This window comes from Ooceraea biroi, chromosome 2, assembly GCF_003672135.1.
Source record: "Ooceraea biroi isolate clonal line C1 chromosome 2, Obir_v5.4, whole genome shotgun sequence".
Taxonomy (NCBI): domain Eukaryota; kingdom Metazoa; phylum Arthropoda; class Insecta; order Hymenoptera; family Formicidae; genus Ooceraea; species Ooceraea biroi.
Window position 1 is genome coordinate 6182612 of NC_039507.1, and position 20218 is coordinate 6202829.

A 20218-nucleotide genomic window follows, 5' to 3' on the forward strand; every position below is an offset into this window, starting at 1 on the left:
AGCCCATAAGAGTAAGGGTCACCGCACAAGCTTTTCCGTAATACGTTACATTATGTTAAGTACTGACCTAAAACTTAGGCCCGTAAACTTGAGAGAGAAAGAGAGTTGCTCTTTAACAGATTTCACAAAACTTAGAATTAATGTTAACAGATGCATGAATAGTAAGTATATTCTAGATTTGAATAAAAAAGCTGGGAGTACCCAAGCTCCAAATAGAGACAGTTTTGAAACTTATATTCTATGATTAATAACAATAGATAATACTTGAAAATAAACATGATCTGCTAATAATCTGCTTATACGATACAATATACTATCTTATATGAGAATGTCTTCGAAAATACTGACGCCAGACTAGGTTTCTTGCAAAATCTTCAAAACTAAATTACATCTCTAATAAAAGTATTTATTTCTTCCTCGAGTTCAAGTGATGTTCCCATTACATCCGGACGTAGGCCAAGTTCGTCGCTGAAAATCAGAGAATTAAAGTTAAGTTCCTCCTGCGGCAAAGCATCATCTTATAAATTGATCATCGACCGAGGCGTAGCAGAATAACTCAATATTGGCGACATGGCGGAACGCGACGATAATTTGAAGCGCGAGGCACCGTCACGGCAGCGCTTGACATGCAAAGCGCACAATCTCGCGTCGGCGCTGTCAAGATAGCACAACAAACAAACAGATTATCGGCCGTAATCGGCGCGCTGCCGTTTAATCGATCCTATCGACAGCCGTTTAAATCGAATCCAGGCGCGCTCGAGCGCGGCCACTTTACCGGGGGCCCCCCTTATCGTAGCCCGGGCATGAGAATAAAATTATGCCAACAATATTGCGCTTGTCCCATTTTTATGCGCGTTACATCTCCGACTGGTTGACGCGAACAATAGCTAATTAAAATGAAGAAATTTAGAGGCTCATTAATTTAGCTTTTAAGGGACACGACGTTGCGACAGTATTACCCCCTTCTCCTTTCTTCCCGTTCTTGCCTCCCACGGCGCGACTTATCGCTCATCTAATTGCGCGCGCTCGTATTTCACGGTTGGCTAGATATTTATCAATTACTTTCTACGAATTACGGGACGATCCATACCATTGCAATTCGATCTGATATCAAAGTCGAACGATATTTAGATCGCGCGAGACTCACGATATATCCCCGTAAGTTGACGTTAACTTTAATGGTATCCTCTGAAGACGATAGAAAATCCTACGTCGGTATTGTTTTATTATCCAGATAGTCGACTGTTTCCATAAGTGACTTTAACGTGCGCGTGTTACAAAGTAATACGCGCACAAAGTAATAATAATCGTATAAAAGTGATGGAACTAACGATCCCCATATTTGTGCATTTCTACGTCGAACACGCATTCCTGCTTTCGCAATGGTTACGCGCTTTATTCTCTTGGTACGCAGATTGCCGACTGATCACTAAAACGTCGTTCGTGTTATCGAAGCTACGATTAAACGAACGTACGTTCTCGCCGCGCGACAGGAATCCTCTCGCGCATGCACATTTCATGCGGCTTCCGGGAAAAGCATCGACAGAAACTTGCAACTCAGATCGCAACGCGCTGAGGGATCCACAAAGGGAGCCCGCAGCTCAAAGGATTCCGAAACATGGAAACGCGAATAATGGCGAGCCGAACGATCGCCGTAAACGATAGTCGCCGGCGTGTCCGCGCTTTCGATTCTCCCTCGTCACCTCTTCCAACCGGATAGCGTAGCAGATAGCGGCTCCTCCTCGGTTTTCTCGTCACGATCCCGGCATGTCACTGTCATGCATGTTGTCAGACTTCGTGTGCATACTCATCGATACTCAAGGAAGTCCCGCGAGCCGACACGAAGTCGGCCGATCGTTATTAACGTCAATGTTATCGGCTCGTCAACGTAATAACGTAGGTATTCGTTGCGGTCGATTTTTCATTTCTGGTACGATAGTTTTAATTATGGTGCTTCGAGCTATTTATTCGTGTCTCGCACATGCTGTTGCAAATCATCTTTCCAAAGATAGCTCGTTCGCTTTATGCAAGCACGGAACAGAGGTCGGTGTCTTTTATTAAAAACAAAATTGGACATTGTTTGTTATCTCAGACGTGTCGAGCGACAATGACAGTTAGACTTCTCCCCGACAAAGCGTGTGATTGTTAAATTTCTTTGTATTTCCTACTTTTGCGTTCGTCACGGTCGGCGATTACCCTCCGGACAGCTTAAACGCACCGACAGCAGCAACAATAGCGCGTCGCAATCGAAAAAAGAGAAATGAAAAAAAGGAGAGAACAAGAAAAAACTTTGCGCCGCGAATATGGCGGGCGAAGAGATGCGTATCCGAGGAGAAATTGGCGTCCCCTCACGCGAGATCACGCTCAATTTCGTCCTAACAAAACACACGCCGCTCTTCATCCTGTAATCCACACCCACGAACGCGCCTGCGACGGCTTTTCCGTGCGCGAGCGCGCGCACGCGCGCTCTTGTACACGCGTGCGCGCTTTTGTATTTTCCAGGCCGGAACCGTGGAATCGGGGGGAGGGGGACCGTCTCTGTTTCTCTCCCTCTCGTCCATCCGTCCTTTCCCTCTGTCTCTTTTACTTTCTCTCTATCTCGCTCTCGCGTGATGTGTACGCTCGCGACGATTGAAAAATAATATCGCCGGGTTTATTTAGCCTGACGCGTCTCGCGCAATAGCGAGGGGTGGATTGTCGCGATCGTATGGGGGATTAAAAATAATGTTTCGAGCGTGACCGCCGAGCCCCCGGGGGATTAAGGGGCGACTAGCTCTCGCGCCGGCGATTGGTTACTATCCAGAGCTGGAGATTTTATTTGAGGGCTGGCCCGTGTACATATTACAGGCGGTTCTGCCTCCCTCTCTCGCTTTCTCGTTCTCTCATCTTCTCCCCCTCACCCCTCTCTGTCGGTGAAAAAAGCAGACACGACGAAAAAAAATCGTTCTGTGCACGTTGTGTTGTCAAGCTGCCGTTTGGCACGGCACGGCTTCGCCAATTATAAATCGCCGGCACGACCGGATTTGTAAAGCGCGCTTGGGCGCGCGCGCTCGCGCGCAGCCGGATAAAAAAGCGCTGATTGAAATCGGATACGCGTACGGCACACGGTGGGCAGGTAATTAAGTAGACGGGTAATAAACGAAGAATTCACCGGGCGAGTAAGGGACGCGGTATCCCGCGCTCGTAACGTAGTAATTAATCAAAATTAAATTTTCATTCTCGATCCAGCTCAAACATTCTTGTTTAATTTTGATCCAATTGAAAGCAATCCCTGCTGGTGTATTACCTCTTAACGATATTTTCAGACGTAACTTTCCAGAAAGATTCACCACTATTTCCCTGTTGTAGCGAAGATACGCGGCAAGATGCGCATGGACGAAGCAGAACGAAAAGTTCGAAACTGATCGCGGCATTAATTTTCATTAACGAATATCCAATTTGTCGTGGGAGCAAGAATGACCAATCAGCGAACCCAACCACGATGAACGTAATTATATTTAACGGGGGACATAAAGGCTTCGATAGATTAGACCCCTCCTTTCCCCGCGCCGATCCTTGACTCACTCTCCTCCCGAAGCGCGTTTCTAGTCACGATTCATTTATGCGACCGCGACGTAACGCGATCACCGGACGCGCGCGATCCGGCTTGCGTAATTAGAATATCAATTAATAATCCGGATTAATTAAGTCCACGATTACCGATGCGTATCATGACACGACGTGAGTTCTCGTCTGTGTGTGTATGTCCACATGCGCGAACACGCGTTACACCGAAGATGGAGATAGACAGATTAGCTCGCGCGGATGTGCATGGCTCATGTCACTCTTCTGTCCTTGATGAGTCCAACGACATTCGCCGCGTGCGTTTATTACATCGTCTCGTCGTCGTTGCATTAATTATCCTCCTGGCCGGCGTATTGTGCGTGCCGACCGATCTGGTCGCAATTGATTCTGCGGTAATTTCCTTTTCAGACGACAGACGTCACGATGGACTTAATTCGCTGCATTCTGCGAGAGCGCAATTCTCTCATAGACCGGACGACTATTTTTATCGAAGTGTCCATTCCTCGGAGCTTAGAAAATAGCGCGCGTGAAACACAGAACTCGCTCGAGCGGCGATGATGATGTTCCCGGTAATTCACGATTCGCCACAAATGTCTAGCGCTAGATTATGCACGATTCGTAATTCACGATTCGTGATTCGTGATGTGCAGAGATTCATTGGACATTCGGGAAAATTCGTTATTCGTTCGCCAGTGTAAAGCTTTCACACTATTCGCGATTCGCAGTATATCATTCAATTCGTATGAATTGATTCGTAATGACTCGCGTCCTTCGTCGAAAAACCGCTCAGCTAGGGAATTAATGCGAATGGTGAATCACACATGACGAATCGACGAAGTTTTCCTCTACATTATTCACAAATATATACGAATCGTGAATTATGAATCGCGCCTAGCTTGGCGCTAGCTTAAAAGCGAAGAGAATTCTAGTTGGGACGCTCGGTTAGTATTTTATTTGTACTCGAAAAATGTTAAGTTCTTCGTAAATGGTTGAAATTTAGAAGTTGCGTTTGACGCATCGATTATATCCATAATGTTTTAATCAAGGACGAGGTTTAAAACTTGCCGAGGTGAGGGATCTCTTCGCGCGCGAAGCGAGAGTGTTCGACGAGCGCGTATCTTCGCAGAAGATGAGCGGAGAAGCATTCTCGTCGATCTCGCGGAGATAACGAGTGTACGCACTCGCGTATATGCGCACGGATATACGAGCGTGTACCAGCTGCTTGCGTTAACTTACCTCCTCGTTTATTTGGTTGACTAAAGGCAGGATAAAGGCACACACTCTCTCTTTCTCTCTCTCTTTTGCTGGTACCTTCCAGGCGCGTAATTGAAGCTGCTCCCGGAATAACGTGCCTAAGTGACAGGTGAACACCATATACGCGACGCGCGGACCAGCGACGACCAGTCGTACGGACATACATGGCGCATTCGTCCGATGCTCGACACATCGCTTTAAAGAAACGAGATATAAAAACGGGGTACGAGGTAAAGGGAATGAAATGTGCGACCCTGGCGGCACGCAATGAGAGATGATGACCAGAAAAAACAACTAATCAGCGGAATACGAATATGATTAGAGATAACGATACGGATAGAACGTATATAAAAGTAAAAAATATACAGCTTCGCTCTACAAGTACTGTTTTAACGTTAGGATTCTGTCCGAAACGAGAGAGAGAGAGCAAGAGATCGGTACAAGAGATGATCCTTGGTACATCTTAGAAAGATAAATGATTTGATGATGGCGGCCGTTGTGGCTAGAGTTCTACGTATCCAACTATCTCCCCATCTCCCCTTTCTTTTTTGTACAGTTTCATCTATTAACGGTGAATTAAGTTTCGCGTGCCGCGAGATTTCCGTGTTGGAGATGCGAGATAACGCGCGCGCAGGGCGCGAGAAATCCAGCTGACGCCGGCGTCAGGCCATTTCCCGTTGATCCCCGCTCACCTCCTCGTGTCGCGCGTACGCTCGATGGCAAATTCCCAATCGCGCGTTACCGCCGTGCATTAAACTTCGCCGGGTAATATATCAGGAAATAAATCGTCGAACGTGTTGGAAGCTTTTATAGGATTTTTACAATGCGTGCGTCCGTGAAATACTGGCGTCGATGGAGGGCGAGAGAAAGAGAGGCGGGGGTTAACGAGGGGTGAGGAGCGGTTAAACTGAGTGTAAATCCAGGTGCCGTTGGTGCGAGGTCGAGAGAGGCAGAGAAAGAGAGGACGCGAGAGAAAGAGAGAGACAGATGAGGGGATGAAGCCCGTTCTACTCATCCTACGGGATGCACCATGCGGAGGGGGATGCCCGGGTTTTCGCGTGCGTGCGGATCCGCCAATAGGATTTCGGGACCGCCCGCGATCACCATGGCAACCCCGGGGGTTGACGGGAGGCGATTACGAAACGGGGGGTAACTCGATTAAGCGCGCGAGCGACGCCGCTCGCTCTCGGAGGCGACGTTTGGGGATGCGGGCACGTAACGTGGTGGCTTTCGGGGATAGGCCCGAAAGTATAGTCGTGCCCGAAAGGGGTCGCTCTGTCTATTTGCCCTCTTAATCACCCGTTAAGTGCCGCGACCCCGATGCGGTTCCCCTGGGTGTGTAGCGACGACGTCCCTATTTGCCCGTCTTTCGATTGGCCAGAGGCCATGAATAACAACCTTGAGACGGTTTCGAGGGGCGAGATGTACTTAATTTAAAGATTAAGGATTAAAGATGAAGTATTTTTCAGAACGCTCTGCATATATTGTTCGGTTTGATAAATGGAATGTAGCGCAAGTTATCCAATTAGATGGACAATTATTAATTTGATGCAGTTCTTAAAGAACTTGAAAGACTCGAATCTGCTCGGGACTAAGTTAACTTAACATATTAGTTGAAATTTTTGCGGCTTTTTGTTGGGCATTACCAATATATCTCTTGAATGCGCTAAATTTTTACAAGTTCTTGCGAATTCTACGATCCGTAGTGTGCCTTTTTTGGTTTTTTTTGTGTGAGTATCGATGTTTAATCATTTATTTAATGCGATATTTATATACTGTATCTTTATTGTAACAGGATTTATGGATTAAAAGTTTTTACCACATTGAGAATGGTCCAATGCTGTGACCGAAACGTCTGATATATTGATTTATATTTTGGAGAAGTAATAAATAAGCAATTTACATCCAGCTACGCTCGGTGCCGTTATTTACTCTACAGAAATTGACGAGCTCTTTACGACTTAATTACCAATATATTTTCGATTATGGGCTTGAAATCATGAAATCATGCGCTACGTTCCGACTCGTCGCGGAAGTTCATCACGGAGGTTAATCCAGGTTTTGTCAAAACCGCGCGGCATCCGAGACATTGGGCAAACATCCCCTGTCTGACACAATCTGCCGCATTTGCCGCGCGCATGTGTATATCGTTCTCTTCTTTTCTCTGTCGTGTTACAATGCTGATTTTCCGCGTAGATAGTTTCCAAATGGAGCCCATTCAACCCTTTTCTCACGAGCGCCGCTAGTATATCTAACAGTCAATTCGAGGACAATGCTCGATCGAGTTTACTCGTGGTCCCTCTTTCCACGGGAGCATCATCCCCCTTTTTGTCGGGCTGTTCCATGCCAGCGACACGTACCATTGTAACCGGATACTCCCGTTTAAGGGTGGCTGCCTGATACATCGGAGTTGACCGAGCCAAGCTTATAACTAGTTGCCACTTAATTTGGCAAGCCTGGCAAGAACGAGGGTTCGATTTGGTCTCCCTGTCCCTTCCTACCCTCTTGTCTGTCGGCGAGGGATTGGCCCGCCGAGATCGATTGGCGGATACATCGGTATTCGCTGGGGACGGCCACACTCGAATTACCTCTCGCTGAACATCGCGTATCTTCTGCCTCCATCGGGTTCTTCGACGAGTTATCTTTCAAGGCGCCGAGTTCCCTCCACCAAAACGATCGGAAATCCTTAGCCATGTTGCCCTCTAAACGCTCCAGTTTATCATGAAACAGGCATCTCGGGATATCCGAGTTTATCCCATAATGATCGCGAAATCAACGATGCTTTTTTGACTTCTCGTGCTGTTTCGTGATCGCATGATCCGATCCTTTTTCTTTCGAGGTTCCTTTTCTCAACGATGAAATGTGGTTGAGCATGGTCCTACATTCATTTATTATATCTACAATTTCATATAATTCTTCGTGAAGATGGAGATGAGTGATTATTTTCTCTTGAAATGCAGGGAAGCTAACTAATGTCTCCAAAAAAAGGACCGCTTGAAACACAAAAACAGTTTATCATATTAGAAATACTATAATGACTATATTTCTAAGTCGCTATCTATCATAACTAAATATCTGAAAAATTACCAATGGCAGAATTATTGATGTTTTAGGTAAAAGTGTGGTTCCAAAACCGACGGACGAAGCACAAGCGGATGCAGCAGGAGGAGGAAGCGAAAGCCCAACAACAATCGGGCGGAGGTGGTGGCGGCGGCGGTGGTGGCGGCGGTGGTGGCGGCGGCGGTGGTGGCAATGGTAACACCAACAACAACAGCAACAACAAGAACACTCACCACGTCAGCAAGTGGCAACAGGAGACCGGTGACTATCATCATGAGGAAGAGGAAGAGGAGGATGAGCACATCGACCCGGAGGCCGAAGAGTGCACGAGCGACTCCGAGGCGTAGCTAGACGTTCTCTGCCTGGATTAGGATCCAGGATCGAGTGCAAAATATCCTGAATAGATTCAGAGAGAATCCGATCGAGACGGGGGTAACCGTCCGAAGAACGAATCGAGTTTGCTCCGAACGAGGCTGTCAGTCGCTGTTCGTGTGCGTGGCACGAAGTTAACAGCAGTGAGTGAATTCCTATAGTAGTATTATCGGGTCCTCACGATATCGATCACAGTCGAGGTTGCTCAGCTGCGATACAACAGGAAGATTGACAATTGGGGTCTTGAAGATTTGTTCAAAAGCGCTTCGCAGCTAGAGATGTGCAATTTTCTTTTCTTGAATCGCAATGTGATATACAATTGGATATTTATCGCAAAATCGCGCCTGCGCTTCAAAATAAAAATATAATTTTTCGTAAAGATATTCTTTTTCTGAAAACGTATTCCGAATCTCGTTAGAGATTTTCCAATGTTACATTATACGTGAAAACGAGTGTTTGTTATAGCAGTTTGTTTTTGACTATATGATCAGATATCGCTGCTTGCGACTCATGAAAAACTGATTGATACAAAAAGCCATATGTAATTTAAAATTATATATGATTAAAAATTGAGTTTGCGATATAAAATCGCACCCTATTCAAAATCGCAGTTGCGATGTGAAATCGCGTGCGATTTAAAATCGCATTTGCGATACAAAATTGTTGATGCGATATATCACATTCATCGCGAATTTCATAAATCGCACAAATCGCAACTTGAAGGTTGCGGATATCACGAGATAGAAGTGATTGGATGATCAGGACGAGACCTGAATTTTGATATGTCCGATCAATCCGTCAGATCAATCGGTAGCCTGCGGGTGAGATCATCAGTTTATTGAACTTACGTATTTTACGTATTTCAAGGTACGAAATTAAATTAATTAAAAAACATGACATTTTTCGCAGTGAATGTAATTTATTCATATTGATTCTAATTTAGTGAGATTGCTTTCTGGCAAAAAGAATAATAACTGTGTTTTAAAGTCTAACAAATCTCGTTGGCGCGCAGTTGCTTAAGTTAGAAAGTTTTATAGCATCTCACACGACTATTTGAACATCAAGATTATTGCTAGGTTTGATCGACTAATCACTAAAATATGAGCAATTTTAATGATTTACTGGCTAATTAATAATTTCTATAATAATTAATTAAAAAATGTCATTTATACTTATTTTTTTAAATAATTACGAATGAACGCAACGATTCTTCTACTACGTAAAATATGTTGGTTTTAAAAAGTGATGGGGACCTTATACTGTGTACAGTCCGCAGTCCAAGGATACGCCATATTTAAAAACATTTCTTTTAAAAGAGAATTTATTCATAGTAATTTATATTTCATCCTATGTTTCATTAAAATTATGGATTGCACTATCTTTTCGTCGCGAACCGCAGTCAGCGTCAATGGACGATAATGAGAGCGGAAGTGTCTTTTATTGTTCATTTTCTTTTCTTGATAGAATTGCGACGTCGTTTCTCAGTATCTCCGTTCCACGGTGTGGCCGGAGGCCACCGGAAATCGCGGAGATCCGTAAATATCCTCGAGACTAGGATGAGGCGTCCTCAGGATAAACTACCTTATAACGAATCCGGAAAAAGCGATGGAGAAACCGAAGGCGTCCATCGGAAATCGGTTAATGGAGGCATTGTCTGCGGGAGACGACCAAGTTAAATGGACGCTCATCCGCCGGAAGGCTACGATGTTCAGTGTATCGAGAATGGTCGACGCTAACTTTTGGCGGATATTTTTTGATCGTTCGCCTGTGTTGTTGAAACCTCGAGATTTTTGTCAGTTTTGTCAGTGAGTCAAGGTTCATATCCGTTACACTCGATTTAATTCTATTTTGCTAAACAAGACTTCGACTCGCGTATGACGACCGTGACGGTTTCCAAAGTGACTGTTGAAACCTAAAAAATGATCCAGTGCATCGATCGTTCGCGATTCGTCTGGATGCGCGTAGATCGCCACCGGAGATCGCGAATGGTTTACACTCATCTTGCCATAAAAAATTCGCCATAAAGACTAATTTTCATCGGATGGTGTAAATAAAATATAGGAGGATAGAAGGATAGATTGCAGCTTCTTGGATCTTATTCGGGCGCATCCCGATGTTTCTCTTTCGATTTGAGGCTTGAGAGTGTGAAAAGGGACACGAGTGTATATAGATAGTTATCGAGAGGCACGCGAGATGCAATGTATGCATGAGCATATGTACATGCGAACACGTAAGTAAACCGAATCTTAAAAGTGAGTGCCAAACTTCGTATTATTAGAGAATGGTTCCAGTATAAGCGAATTGTATTTGCGATTGTATTTAAGTCGTTGTTCTACGCGGGCGAACAGTATTCTTTTCGTCAATCGATGTTTCAAAATATGTACTGACAATTTAAATTATTATTGTTAATGTTAGTTAGGGATGCGCTGCGCCAAGACGGAGCTGTTGTTCTTGTAAATGTAAAATACCTTCAAACTGCAATTTCGAAATTGTGATGTCATTATGTCAAAATTAACATTATCAAGTAACGTGTCGCGATTGATAAATATTATTGATTACACGAAGAAAAATTGTTCTCTCAATCGTTCCGCGTGAAACTCGCACGTTCCTATTCGCTCGAGCACTCGCTCGATCGTGGCGCAGGGCCCCCCCGCCTGTAAATATTTCTGTAAATAGCAAATTGTGATTTTACTTGACGTACAGAACTATAAAATTATACGATGATCAATTCTGTTCTTTAGCAATATAGTGAAATAAATTATATCATCTAAATCTAATGTCTCTGCTTTTCTCTTGCCCGCTCCAATGACCTCCAAATTCTCAAGAAAATGTTGCGAAAGATGTAGAACATGAAGACAGCGAGAAAGTAGAAAATGCAACACCCGTTTTTTAATGAAACGAGATATTAAAAGAAAAAACTTTGTGCAAATATTATGGAGGCATTTTCGGTCGTTGCACATGGTAATAACTCTCCTTAATAAGCCTCACATTAACGATATCCAGATGGCAAACTTAATGCGAACGCACATAGCCTCGAGTTCATAATTTCGATAATAAACACGTATACACACGTGCGTGCGCGCACGCGCACATACACACATAAACATACGTACATACAAGCTCGGTCAGAAATTGTTTGTTTTCCGTGCACGGTAATTTCTCGCGTAGTGTGTTATTTCGGAGGCAATACGGTATACGAAAAATTGAATAATTTCCGCCGTGCCAGACAGTTGCAATAAGACTCGCGCGTCGGCGATTCTTAAGCACGCGACATTATTGCAATGACCGACCATAATTATCGGTGAGTACAGAGGGGTTGTCTTCACGCCGCCAAATTATTTCTCGCGAACACATCGTCGACAACGTGGAGCTACGACGAGGATCCGCGAAGAGCGATCCTTGTCGATAATCGCTTTATAATCGCCGCTTTCAAAAGGAATAATTTACCACGTTGAACTCGTGGAATTCTCTCCTTCTCTCCTCTCTCTCTCTCTCTCTCTTCCTCTCTCTCCTGTTCCCCCGTAATTAAACACGCCAGATCTCTCCCTTCGTGCCCGGAACAACGAACGCGATAGATCGTACTCGGAGATTTGTCATCATCAACCCTCGTTATTTTTGTGGACGCGGATATCTTATGGCGAATTCGGTTGATGTGTACTCACTCCGTGCCAGTGGCAACTTTTTGTTACTAGGTGCACGTGCTCGGGATGCATATAGTTTTGAGTGCTATTATTTGCACTGACCTATGACCTAGGAGCAATTACTTAACTGACCCAACATAGAAGTAGCACTAAATTAGGCTAGTGCAATCTAATCGAATACATTTTTATTAGCACACGTTTTCAGTGCACTACCAACCGAACACTAAATACTGAAGGCGGCACACTCAGTGCGCACTAGTGCATCCAATCGAATTCGCCATTAGCTCCGAAAAACTTCACGGACAAAGCGAATGGAAATGCCATTTTTTTCATGGCACACACACACACATATTTTCCTACATTCACGTTTATTCCGGTAAATCTTACCGTGAGAATATCACGTTTGCGGGCAATTAAAATTGAGAATGTAAAGATCCTCACGAGCTAAGTTTGGAATCAGCTTTCACGTTTGCGACGCGACGTTCGGACACGTGATGTTGTAAAGCGGGACTCGTAATTTACCCGATGGAAATTAATAGCACAGTGGTAACGCGACTTGTACGCGATTATCGACGTATTAATCAGTTCATGCTAATGAATTTGTAAATTGAAAGTATCCGCAATTATATACGGCTTGTAAACCCGTACAGGATGAAATAGGATTTCTCATCGGGGCAAGAGAAACAAGACCCACGTAACACGGATAATTAGCTCAAGCAAAATCCCACGTGCATTTTTAGAGATGTAACTTTTTAGGTTCCACTACGAAGAGAGAAAGAGAGAGAGAAAGAGAGAAAGAAAGAGAGAGGGGTGTATAATACAGTTTTATTTCTTTTATTAGAGAAATGTCCCGGAGTGGGGAGCTATTTGAACCAAAATCTGCATATACTCTCGCTTGAGTTATCATTCGATGAACGTATCTACGCTGCAATGAATAAATGCAGCTACAAATATCTGCTCGTGTCGTTTCAGCGCCAGCGTTTAACAAAGTTTTAACGAGACACGCCTCACTAATTTATTCCTAATGTATTCATCCGGATACTTTTTTCCAGATTGCACGCTACTCCCGCGGCTATTCATCATTGATTGTCTCATTGCGTATTCGACGCGGACTCATTCGTCGCGCCGATTCGGAAAAAACCGCGGCCGATCGCCAGAATTACTCGAACCATTTCCACGTCGCGCGCATGCTCGCGCAAGCGTTTATCGATCGATCAATTAAGCGGCCAAATTAATCAGCATGCGCGTCGCAGTCGTCGCGGAAACGCGATACGGATAACAGGAGGGGGATGCACGGCGCTAATGAAGCGCATTAATTGGAATGTTGACCGGGACCTTCGTTAATTAAACGGCTCGCGGCAATTGCCGTCGTCAGGCGCGACACGCCGCGACGATCAATCGATCGACATTACTGATAATTAATAGATCTCATTGTTCGTCGGTGTACTTCCACCTATGCTCGTTTCGCCCGGATGATTCAACTTCGTTATCGCGGGCGCGCCATAATCGTTTATCCGCCAATTAGCAAAGAGATCGCGCGCACCGGTCGCGCGCTACGAGAGCGATTTTTCGACATGCTCGTTAAACGCGAATTTATGTCGCGCATATCGATCGTGGCTATAAGTGTCGCTCCCGCGATCTTACACGGCCCTTAAAAACGTCCGACAACTGAGATTTTCGCGTGAACGCTCTTTACGATAAGCGACGGTGATAATCCGACATGAGGAAACTCGAGATCGGAGACGCGGTATGATTAAGTTGGATCGATAATAAAGCCGATTCCGCACAAATATAAACGCACCCGGAGTATCGCCGCCGTCTCTCTCTCTTTCTCTCCCTTTTTCTCTTTTGCGCGCGCACGCCGCGCAGCGTCGCACTCGGGGCGATCTTAATTGTGCTGGTACGTCGTTGCGATAATGGCGCGGTTAAAAATTATCGAGCGGAGCTATCACACGAGAGAGGGAGCCCCCAGACGTAAGCCTTATCGTATTTCGCGTGCCGGTAAATGAGTTAAAATAATACGTTTCATTAAGTCCCGCGGGATTAGTTTCACTGTTACGAGCGTAGCGGCAGGCAGATAAGCGGTTGGATTACACGCGCACGGGGCGCAAGTGCACGAAGAGGATATGCCGCATTCTTGCGCGAGAGTTGAGTTGTTCGCATGCACAAATTGTTGTTTACCGCGGAGTCACGCGTCAATTTAGCGCCGCCGTGAGTTTCAGCGCGAGTTTACCTCGGGTGCGAGCATTACACGGCCGATATCAAGTTACTCCGCGATCAGCCGCTCGAATATGAAGGGAACGAAAACCCCGTAGGGCAAGACGTATCAATTTGTTATTCCTCTATGCATTTGTCGCACTTTTCTTCTCGATCGTCTCGTTTTGCGAGATACACTCGTTCGGATTGAACGATGTCGACGCGTTGTTCGTGCATGCGTGAAATTCGCTTCATTTCAAAGTACGATAGTACGGGCATACAGCTCATCGCAATTTTCCGTCGAGATTGCGATCGGCAGACCCCGAAGATCTACGAGAGTCCTACGATCGAGGATACCGGAACGACTTAAGCTACATCTCGCAGAATGAGGTTGCAATTGATCCCTCGTTTGCCTCTCTGATGGGGTAACGCCTACGCCAATGCGCGAGGGTAAAACAGAGACGTGTCGGTTTGTTAGGCGAGGAGCACACCACGTAAGGCCCGCGGCCAAGCAAGGTGGTGCGGAACGAGAAGTAGAAGGGGGCAGCAGACAAGCAGCGGAGGAGGCGAAGGTGGTGGGAGAGGGGCCGAGGGCGGAGGGGAAGCGGAGATCGGAAGGGGTTGGGAGAGAGAGAGAAGGGGGGACGTCCGAGGGTTCAGAACTGCTAATTATGTAAATTGCCGGTGTTGCAAATTACCCTCACAGTTTGCGTTCATTCTGCACACAATCCACACGGTCTCCACACACCTCGCACGGAATCCATCCACTTGGATACTGTTACTTCCTCCGAGGCGAGGAGGTGGGGAAGGAGAGGGAGATGGTAGTGGTGGTGGTGGTGTAGCAGAAGGAGGAGACGAGAGAAGATGGCAGCGGATAGAGCGAGATGGATGATCTCCCCGAGGACCGAACGAGAGCCCCTCTCGAACGTTGCCATGCCTCCTTCTTACCTCTCATTCATCATCAGCGGTACTCGACGATGCGCGGATACCAGTATCCGCTAACAGATACCGATGTCGGACTGCTCACAGCGAGCGATCGCCAACGTTTTCATCTCGGGTGTCGCGTCGCTGCGAAATGAAAATGCCAGGCAATCGAGGAGAAAACCGGATCGGAATCACCATCATCTTGGTGATGGATCAAACTGTGCATCTGTCTGGCAAAAAAAGAAATAAAATAATATTAACTCAATTTTTTATATTTAATGATGTACATTAATTGATGTACATGCAAAAGTGATACGAATACAACTAATTAAATTTTGGAAAGATATTGCTCTCAGTCATGCGACTTTTAATTTCGTCGATCCATTTATTATCACGAATGAGTTTTGCCTTTAAAATTGACCGCAAATTAAGCGAAATAAAGTTTATTTGTATATGGCAAAGAAGATACAAAAATGCCGACACTGCGAAAGACATTTTTGACACTTACTTTGTTTTGCATTTTTCAGGCTGCAATTTGTCCTGTTAGTCGTAAACGGTGGATAACAAGACTGATCCGCAGAATACATGTCACAACGTTGCGACTGTCACAAACGGACATGTACGTTTTCGTTGGGCCAGATGTGCGAAATGCATGCAAATTCATACTGTGAAACGCGGTGAGAAGGAACAGAGAAGAATAATAAATTGAGGCGAAGGTGCAGGAAGGGACGAAAGAAAACGAGTACCTCTCGTGGCCTTTCCCTTCCCTCTGGCCCCTTGGTCGTGCTGCCTCGTCAAGAACTGGTACTCAACGAGGCGCGGATGCGCGCAGTTCATCATGGAAGGACAACTATCGGAGAAGCTAGCGAAATGACTGTTTTCATTTGTGCGACTTGCAGATGACACCAATCGGATTGCACAGGACGTGATGTAAGCACGGGGATTGGCGAAGCGAACGCAAGTTGCAATCGCGTGACCACGACGAGTTTCTCCGTTTCGTGCTGCAGGTGACGCGAACGCGGTTGCATATCACAAGAAACGGATGGATACCTGGAACGGGGTACTCGGAACGCGGGAATACGATGACGCGAAGGATATGCGCACGAGGAGGTATCATTCGAAGTAATTGTGCACGTGGAACACGCCCAATCGTAATTAACGTATGTCAATGAGCACATTAACAAGGTGCTTATTGCACGATGCGATACGAGATATGAAGCGCTATCATATTCATGGGGCGCATCGTTGAGAAAACAAGAAGGAGCGCGCGCGGTCACGTGCACCAGCATCATGGAATTTATAGCTTCGGCGAATCTGAAGCGAGCGCACCGGACTGAACCACGAAGATAGGTTCTCCTAAATCGCAGGGCGATTAATTGCGGTTACCAGCAGAGCCTCGCGTTCGGCACGGCGCGGGCGCGGGGAGAGCTGCCGCGTGATGTGGACGGACATATTGTCATTCAAATTTGGCGCAGGCCGCAGGAGGTGTTTAACGACACGAAACGTCGTTCAGCAGTGCTGAACGAAACAAGCTACGTAAATTAGGGAAGATAAGTGGCCACGCAGACCACGGAATGAAGAAGTTCGGACACGCAGGTCTTTTACCGCTGCAGGAAGTATTTGATGCCCCGGGATAATTGAAGAGCCACGTATCCCGTGTCTGTCCAACCGCCCTCGACCCATTAACTCGTTTTGCTAATTCACGTTCGTCGACATTTTTCCACGGACACGACGAATAAGGGAAGGAAGATAGTATTATAAGTAATGAGCGGCGATAACAATGTAAAGCATTAACATGTGAAAGAATATTTTGATGTCGACTCAATATTAGTTTTCTCTTTTTCTAAATATCTAAATCTTTATAGATTAATAAGTTTCAAAATAACGAAGAAAAGTGTCTTCGATAAATCCCACAAGTCTGCTTCCGTGTTGCTTAACCGAGTGTAACTCGACGTTTTACGATAATTACGTTCCGTAATAGCTGTTTGTCCGCATGAGATTATCGCGATTGAACGTTTAGCATATCGAGAGAGAAAGAGGAGGAGAGAGGGAGACAGGCCTGAATTTTTACATCGCGCGACGTCAAGCCAACGTAACATTAAATATCACGTAGGAGACGTCGGCCAATAAAGTAGAACGTGCACACGAACAAATCGTTTAATCCAACTCGGGGCCGATCGAGGTAATGATGGCCATAAACTGCAGCGCCGAACAGCGAGAGCTCCAAGGTTCCTGGACCTAAACGGAATTGGGCCTGACAGGCGAAATGGGCCTACAGTCCCGAGGCATGTATACTTGGGCCCCTGCCTCGCTCCTCTTGCTCCGTTACTTGTTTCACGCGACTGTGCCCTCTCGCTTCCTCCTGGGCCCATCGGACCCACGACTCAGATGCCACAAGCCTGGGATCCCAGATGGAGGATTCGGTTCCAGGAACCGAACGTGTAAAACACCAGTTAAAGCCGTGCTTTCCAAGCCGGAATCGATGGGAAAACAATGGCTCGACAGGTCTTAAAGTGTCTGACAAATGTTCCACGCGTGTCGCGGAGCCCGTCCGGAGCCCCGAGTGCACTTGCGGACCGGCCCGCGTTTCAAATTTTTCTTTCTCGCCTGCGCGAAACTTTGTATCCCGGTATCAGCATCGTAATTGTATCGATTAAGCGCTTTTTCGGGAATATAAGGAACATAGCTGGACATAAATACACGCGACACCGTAAGCGCGCGGTGATCTTGATTTTTTTTAAATATATCCTAACGAATAAGATGGTAAAAAATATAACGACAGCGAATCACGAAAGAACAAGATTGTCCAGTCTGTACGACTGTGCGTTCAATTGGTACTTGTAAACGCATATCACTTTCAATTGGAACGGTACGTAATACACATTGGATCCTTAAAATCCCTCGAATAAATGTCACTCGACACTGCAACAGTTTTTCTCTCTCTCTCTTTCTTTCTCTACGAGCGAAGGATCTGTAATCCGTGGCACTAATAAGTCACCCGGACCGATCTTTCCTCGAGTGCTGTATACATTTGAATAACACGCGAACGACACGATCCTTTTCCACGGATGTGTGCCACGGAATAAATAAATTCGCCAGGCGTGAAGACGGGCACGGTGAGGAGGCGACCGGACCACCGAGCCAAACAGGTAACGACGCTCGTAAAGTCCAAATTAAAGTTGAATTAAGCGACCGCGGCAAGATCCGCCGATCGATCGTCGCTCGCCATCAAGCGTCCGGTTCATCGGATCTCCTCCTGTTGTGTTCCCGTCGAATCTCGGCTTCTCCTCGTTCATTCGCCTCGTTATACGATGTCGAAGCCCGGGTCGCCCCTTCATCGTCGATCGTGATCGATCGATCGATCGCGAGCGTATACGGTACCGATTAAACGAGTCGCGCGCCATTCGCAAATTAAGCGTGTAAGACGAGCGAGCAGTATGGCTGTCGGTATACGTCGAGCACGTTCAATTTCCTTGCAAATTAATCGCCGCACTATTAGCAGTCATGCCGGGTTACTTTGTCGTGCGTATTAATTTCGCGACGTGCCGCGATACATTGATGCGCGACGACGACGGTTGCGTCAGATCGCGAAAAGAGATCGAGGAGAGATCAATTTCATGAAAAATAAATTGTTTCACTCTCTGTTTTGTACGCTCTGTTTAAGTAATAAAAACCTGACACAGTGGTGTGTAATCGGAGATATGGCCTGTACGAAAAAGTACCGTGCGATTTCTTACTTATATCACCGCAACCAAATATGGTCGCATCGACCGGTCTAGTATTCCAACTAACTCTCATCAAGAATGCATCCGTAATCGGAAGAATGAAAGGCGCTTGTCGATCCGTTTGTAGCCTTCCCGGGCATTATCCTGGATCATTTCGTGTCATTCGTCTTGAGCATTCGCGGAAAGTGAGGTCAAATATTACGGAGTTACGACATGAGGAGTAGCTTCGCGAGATCAATCGTTCGGCGTGGATTCCACACGATGTTGCAGAATAAATGCGCATGTCTAGCTGGAAGAGATATTATTAGTATAATTAGGAGCGACGATTCTGGACAATCGATCGATATAATCGATGCGAAGAAATGATGAAGAGAATGAAAAACATCCAACAATTATATTTTGCGCATCATAATTTACGGAATTATTCTCCAAGTTAGACAAGTTTTATTTAATGAAACAAAGATAAGATTGAGGTACGAAAACTGAACTCTCTCAAAGGATACCGAAAAGAAGCGTGAACGAGGACCGTGAAACGAAAGGAAGGAGAAGTGAAAGAAGAGGAACAAGGGCAGAAGAAGGACGAAAGAAAAATGTAGGAACAGAGGGGAAGGCGACGGAGAAGGCGATGTGTGTGGGTTCAGCGCAGGAGTGTCGGGTTACCAATGAAATAGTGGTACCATTTTGTTTACATTATTGTCGGGGGTGCGCACCGGCCGGCTGTGTGTTAGGGCGGCAAAAGGAAGACGCATGTATTACGCACACCGATTGCAACAGCGTGTAGCGTGTCCGAGGTGAAGAATCACGCGTGCACGATCAACCGCAAGAATTATCCTGGATCCTTGGCTCGGCTCGACCAAGTGGTTCTTGATTGGACTGATCTCTCCACGAAAGTATCTTTCCCAACGTTTCGGCGTTGTGAGACCAGATGGCCGACGAGGGTGTCGAGTGCTCTTCACCTCGAACGGATGACACGCGTAAGACCATGCGCGTAATTTCCTTCCCTTTCGCTGGCCTCGCGAGGAGGGATTCGACCAGCGGATCACAGTTTGGGTTTCGTATCTCCAAATTACGCTGGCACCTCTTCGTCGCTCATTATCTCGTCAACTTCTTGTTGGGGTGAGTGACGCTTGTCACGTGTATGACAGCTACGGATCGTTAGAGCTCAAGCTAACAGCTGAAAAGAAGACACAGTCTCGAAGCGATGCAACTAATATTGTCGAATCCGAATTCGCGCCGAGCAATTCACCGAACACCGCTGCCGGAACAGAGACGGCGGGACTTGTAGAAATGCAAATTCTGGGAGGGAATCTAGGGTGGTGATGGCGCTGTAAAGTTTGTGGTGGCGAGGTGAAGTGAAGTAAGGGAGGCGAGCAAGAAGAGGAAGAGGAAGAGTCGGGGAGATAAAAGGAGTAAGAAGGAGAGCCGAAGAGGTTGGCTGGGCAAACATGTGGTTACGCCGAGGTTGGCCCAGGTTATGATAGG

The 20218-nt window shown here is 46.1% G+C and overlaps 1 protein-coding gene across 2 annotated transcripts in view; it reads left to right on the plus strand.

Annotated features, from left to right (window-relative positions):
• The window catches only part of LOC105275400 (homeotic protein empty spiracles), a 48547-nt gene extending 37520 nt beyond the window's left edge, over positions 1-11027 (plus strand). Inside the window, exons 3-4 of one of the 2 annotated variants that reach the window (XR_893230.3) lie at positions 7932-8393; positions 9715-11027. Coding sequence is in view for 1 of the 2 variants with exons in the window: in XM_011332204.3 (XP_011330506.1) it covers positions 7932-8225 (294 nt within the window). In the remaining variant the exon portion in view is untranslated. Of the gene's footprint in view, positions 1-7931 lie in introns of both variants that reach the window. The other variant, XM_011332204.3, reaches the window with a different exon arrangement.
• Positions 11028-20218: the final 9191 nt, after the last annotated feature.